Source organism: Petaurus breviceps, unplaced genomic scaffold (assembly GCF_028583685.1).
Source record: "Petaurus breviceps papuanus isolate PSGF00001 unplaced genomic scaffold, PetGlider_PUasm1.0 90919, whole genome shotgun sequence".
NCBI lineage: Eukaryota > Metazoa > Chordata > Mammalia > Diprotodontia > Petauridae > Petaurus > Petaurus breviceps.
In genome coordinates, this window is record NW_027187378.1 from 31,106,091 (window position 1) to 31,110,842 (window position 4,752).

Below are 4,752 nucleotides of genomic sequence, written 5' to 3' on the forward strand. Positions count from 1 at the left end.
TGTACTTATGTGGGGAGCTTCTCTTGGAATATAGCTAAATCAATCAAACAAGCAATTACTAGGTGCTAGAAATATAAAGGAGTAGCTAGGTGCCAAGTAGAGAAAACTCTGGGCTTGGAGTCAGGAAGACTCCTCTTCCTGACTTCAAATCTGGCCTGAGATGCTTACTGGCTATATGACCCTGGGCAAGTCAACTTGATCCCGTTTGCCTCAGTTTCTTCATCTGTAAAATGAGCTGGAGCAGGAAATAGCAAATCATTCCAGTATCTTTGTCAAGAAAACCCCCAATGCAGTCAAGGAGAATTAGATATGACTGAAATAATTGAACAATAGAAATATAAAGAAAAAAACAGTCCCTGCCCTCAAGAAGCTTATATTTGATTCATTATACACACACACACACACACACACACACACACACACACACACACAAAATGAATACAAGGTCTACCACCTATCAGTGACTTAGGCCTTAAAACATTGCCTTGGGGCACTTAGCGGTTAGTTGCTCTAAATTAGTTCTAAATTGATTAGCTTTTATTAGCATATTGATTAGCTCTGAGCCATTGCCTCCTCCTTAGCTAATCAAATGCTCTAAATCAGTATTTGTCAGAGTCAGAACTTGAACCAAGCTCTTCCTGACTCTAAGAGGTAACCATGTAGCTGAGGGGATAGAAGGAAGGCTGGGTGCAAAGGGCTCAGTGGATTCTGTCCTCTGATAACACAGGATAAAATGCTTTGTCAGATTCTTTTCATGCTAACTGGGAGAGGGGAGAGTGCCAGTAGAAAACCTCCAGTTAATCTTGGAGGCTCACCTTGTCAGTGGCTTCAAAGACTCAGGGAACACCAGTCAGAGGGTCCTATACTTAGATCTGGAAGGGACCTCAAGAAATCAAAGACCGGAGAGTCAGAGCTATGAGGGATACCAGAGGGAGCCTGGTTCAATCACATCATTTTGCAGATGAAGATCCTGAGGCACTTAGTAGGGAAGGAACTTGTTCAAGGGCAGCTAGGTGGGGAAGTTCATGGAGTACCAGTCCTGGAGTCAAGAAGACTCATCTTCCTGACTTCAAATCTGGCCTCAGACACTTACTAGCTGTGTGACCCTAGGCAAGTCATTTAACCCTGTGTGCCTCAGCTTCCTCCTTTGTAAAATGGGTTGGAGAAGGAAATGGCAAATCCCTCCAGTATCTTTGCCAAGAAAACCCCAAATAGGGTCATGAAGAGTCAGACTAAAAAATGACTGAACCATAACAACAACAGATTCTTTAAAAGTCACACAGATAGTCAATTAGTCAATAAATATTTATTACATTCCTACTAGGTAGTAAAGTAAATTCACAGCAGAACTGTAAATTTAACACTGTTCCTGTGAATCACATTCTAGCTTTCTTTACCTGGCATATACCAAATCCATCCAAGTCATTATCTAGTGACTACTTGAACTTAAGCTATTTGCCAATGGAGAAATATCAGTTGAGAAGAAAGAGAAAGTATTAGGGGTGGCTAGGTGGCACAGTGAATAGAGAACTGGCCCTGAAGTCAGGAGAACCTGAGTTCAAATCCAGCCTCAGACACTTAACACAAAAACTAGCCGTGTGACCTTGGGCAAGTCACTGAACCCCAAGTGCCCTCCAAAAAGCCAAAAAAAAAAAAAAAGGGAGAAAGCATTCCAGAAGTGCCATTTAGTTCACCACTTTCACTGAACAGAGTAGAAAACTGAGTCCCAGAGAATTTAAGTGACTTGTTCGAGGTCACATAGGTGATATTCTTAAAGCACAGATTTGACCATTACTCTTTTGCTCAGTAAACTTCATTGTCTTGCTGTTGCCTCTAGGATCAAATATAAATACTGGGTTTAAAAAAATCTGGCACTAAAATACCTTTCCAGTCTTATTCTACATCTCTGTCCTTCACGTACTCTTTGATCCATTCAAATTGTCATTCTTGCTGCTCGTCCCACATGAAACTCCACCGACTGTCCCCCATCTTTGCACAGTCTGGCTCCCATGCTTGGAATGAACGTCCTTCTCCCCTCTAGCTATTCAAATCTCTGGTTTCCTTCAGAAAATAGCTCAGATACCACCTCATACATCAGTGTTTTTCTGACAACCTCCAGGTGTTAGGTCTCTCCCTAAACACCAAATTGCCTTGCATTTATTTTGTATGTAGTCATCTGTGTATGTGTTGTTCTCCATGATGGAATGTGAATTCTTTGATTTCTGGGAGTTTGATTTTTGTCTTTTTATTCCCAAGTCGCTGGTGTGATGGGCATGTTTGTGATACATTCTCCTTGGGCTCAGTCAGGTGGCCTTCCTAGGATAAGGGGTGGAGTGGTAGTAACAAGACTAACGCCTTGATTTGTCCAGCAACATTTCGGTTCCCTCTCTTGCTTTGGCTTTCAGTCTGTTTGTGTGATGCCCTTGCTCCAAGTCAGGCAGTGTGTTACAGGGGATCTAGGATTCTATTGCTTTTGTGACCCTGAGCAAATCACTTTACCTTCCTAGGTCTTAGTTTCCTCATCTATGAAATGGGCTTGGACTCAATAACGTCCAAGATTCTTCCATCTCTACATCTATGAGCCTGTTAGTCATGACTATCCTGCTCTGGCTGGGGTTATCTAGTTTGTATTGGGAAGGACTGTAATGTTAATATCTTCCCTGCCCATTAATAGGTCTCCTGTGGAGTCCATTAAGGGAAACTTGCTTAGGGGAGGCTTGCTTGTGGGAAGACTTTCACACCTTTTTCGGGTTGTGATACCTTCTCCCTCTGAGAAGTATATATATACTCTGAGTTGGTAGTTTGCTTTGGGGGCTTGCTTATGAGAAGTATCTTGTGATTCCTTGGTTGAGATTCTGAGTGACTATACGTTCAGAGCTCCCTGACTGCTCAGATGTAAAGGCTCTCTCAATCTGGGGGTGTATGTAAAGTATATAGTAATATTGCTTTGATTCAGGCAGTCAGGGCCCTGTCTGTTGGTCTTTATTTCTCTGCTTGTATTTTCTCTGAAGTTCAGGGTGCTGAATTTTCCCCTGAACTAATGAATGTAATTAAAAAAGATTTTTGCGGGGAGGCCAGGTGGCTCAGCGAGTAAGAGCACCAGCTCCAGTGTCCGGATGACCTGGAGATTGAATCCCAGGCTCAGATACTCAGCACCACACCCAGAAATAACTGTGTAACCTTGAGCAAGTTACTTAACCCCGATTGCTTAAAAAAAAAAGATTGTTGACCCCTTAAACATCTATCTTTCTTAGTAAGGCAGATCTAAGAACCTGTGCTAGCAGCCATCCTGGGTGTGCCAGTGTGGTTGTCGCTACATGGAAAGAGCCCTGGACTGAGGCAGGGTAGGATATCAGCCCTAGAACTGAACCTAGAGCCATTCAGCCTTTGACAGTTGTTAGTTGTGTAACCCTGGGCAAATCACTTAGTGCCTTGGGTCTGTTTCCTCATCTGTAACATGATGGAGTTGGCTTCTGAGAGAGATCCTTTCCAGCTCTAAGTCTGTGGTCCTGTGATCTTAGCTCACTCATCTCTCTAGCCATCAGTTTCTTCATCTCTAAAATGGGGATAATGGGGCACCTGTAGTGTCTATTTTGTAGAACTGTTACAAGGATCATATGAAATAATGCATGGGCAATGCTTGCAAACTTTAAAGTCTATAGTAAATTCAGCTATTTTGGTGATAATTATTAAGTATGGTAGAAGTAAGCAGTAGAACTGGATTTTAGCCTAAATAATAAGGATCATTGACTTAGTATTGACTTTAGAGATCATCAAGATGGGGAAACTGAGGCCGGTAAAAGTTAAGTAATTTACTCAAGGTCACATAGGTCAAGAGGTCAAAGTTAGGGTTCAAAGCCAAGCCCTCTGTTGGGAGATTACTTAGCTTTTCTGGGCTTAGCTTTCTCATCTGTAAAAGGACACTGGCCCTCCCAGTGACACAGACTATTGTGGGCATCTCCATAAGATACTGGATGATATATGTGCGTTTTAAAAGGTGTGAAGTGCTGTGTGGTTATGAGAGTTCATTATTTTTTCTGTTTCTGCTTTTGCTCCATGCTCCTGATGACCTCTGACCCCCTTCCTCTTCCTCAGGGACAGGGGCAGATCCGGCCATGAGTGCGAAAAGTAACCACTGCCTAGACGCTGCCAAGGCCTGCAACCTGAACGAGAACTGCAAGAGGCTGCGTTCGGCTTACATCTCCACCTGCAACCGTGAGATCTCTGCCTTTGAGCGCTGCAACCGCCGCAAGTGCCACAAGGCCCTGCGCCAGTTCTTTGACAGGGTGCCCAGCGAATACACCTACCGCATGCTCTTCTGCTCATGCCGTGACCAGGCCTGTGCTGAGCGCCGCCGGCAGACCATCCTCCCCAGCTGCTCCTACGAGGACAAGGAGAAGCCCAACTGCTTGGACCTGCGGAACGTGTGCCGGACAGACCACCTGTGCCGGTGAGAGTGCCCCTGGAGCTTACTGCTGCCCGTGCAGGGTCAGGGCAGCTCAGTGGCCCTCTGTTACCAGAGAGTACTGAGCAGAATGTGTGTGTGTGTGTGTGTGTGTGTGTGTGTGTGATAGAGAGAGAAGACAGAAGGGAAAGAGAGAGAGAGGAAAGGAGAGGAGAGGAGAAAAAATAGTGGGAGGGAGGGAAGGAGAGACAGAGTCAGAGACCAAGAGAGACAGAGAGAGAAGGAAATAGAGTAGGAGAGAGAGAGAGAGAGACAGAGAGAGAGAGAGAGAGAGACAGAGAGAGAGA

At 44.5% G+C, this 4,752-nt stretch overlaps 1 protein-coding gene across 6 annotated transcripts in view; it reads left to right on the forward strand.

Moving 5' to 3' along the window:
* Positions 1–4,752, forward strand: part of GFRA2 (GDNF family receptor alpha 2) — a 102,984-nt gene that overhangs the window by 31,877 nt on the left and 66,355 nt on the right. For all 6 annotated transcript variants that reach the window (XM_069075736.1, XM_069075731.1, XM_069075732.1 and 3 more), the window contains one exon: positions 4,096–4,450. In XM_069075736.1, coding sequence (XP_068931837.1) covers positions 4,096–4,450 — 355 coding nt within the window. The remainder of the gene's footprint in view (positions 1–4,095; positions 4,451–4,752) is intronic.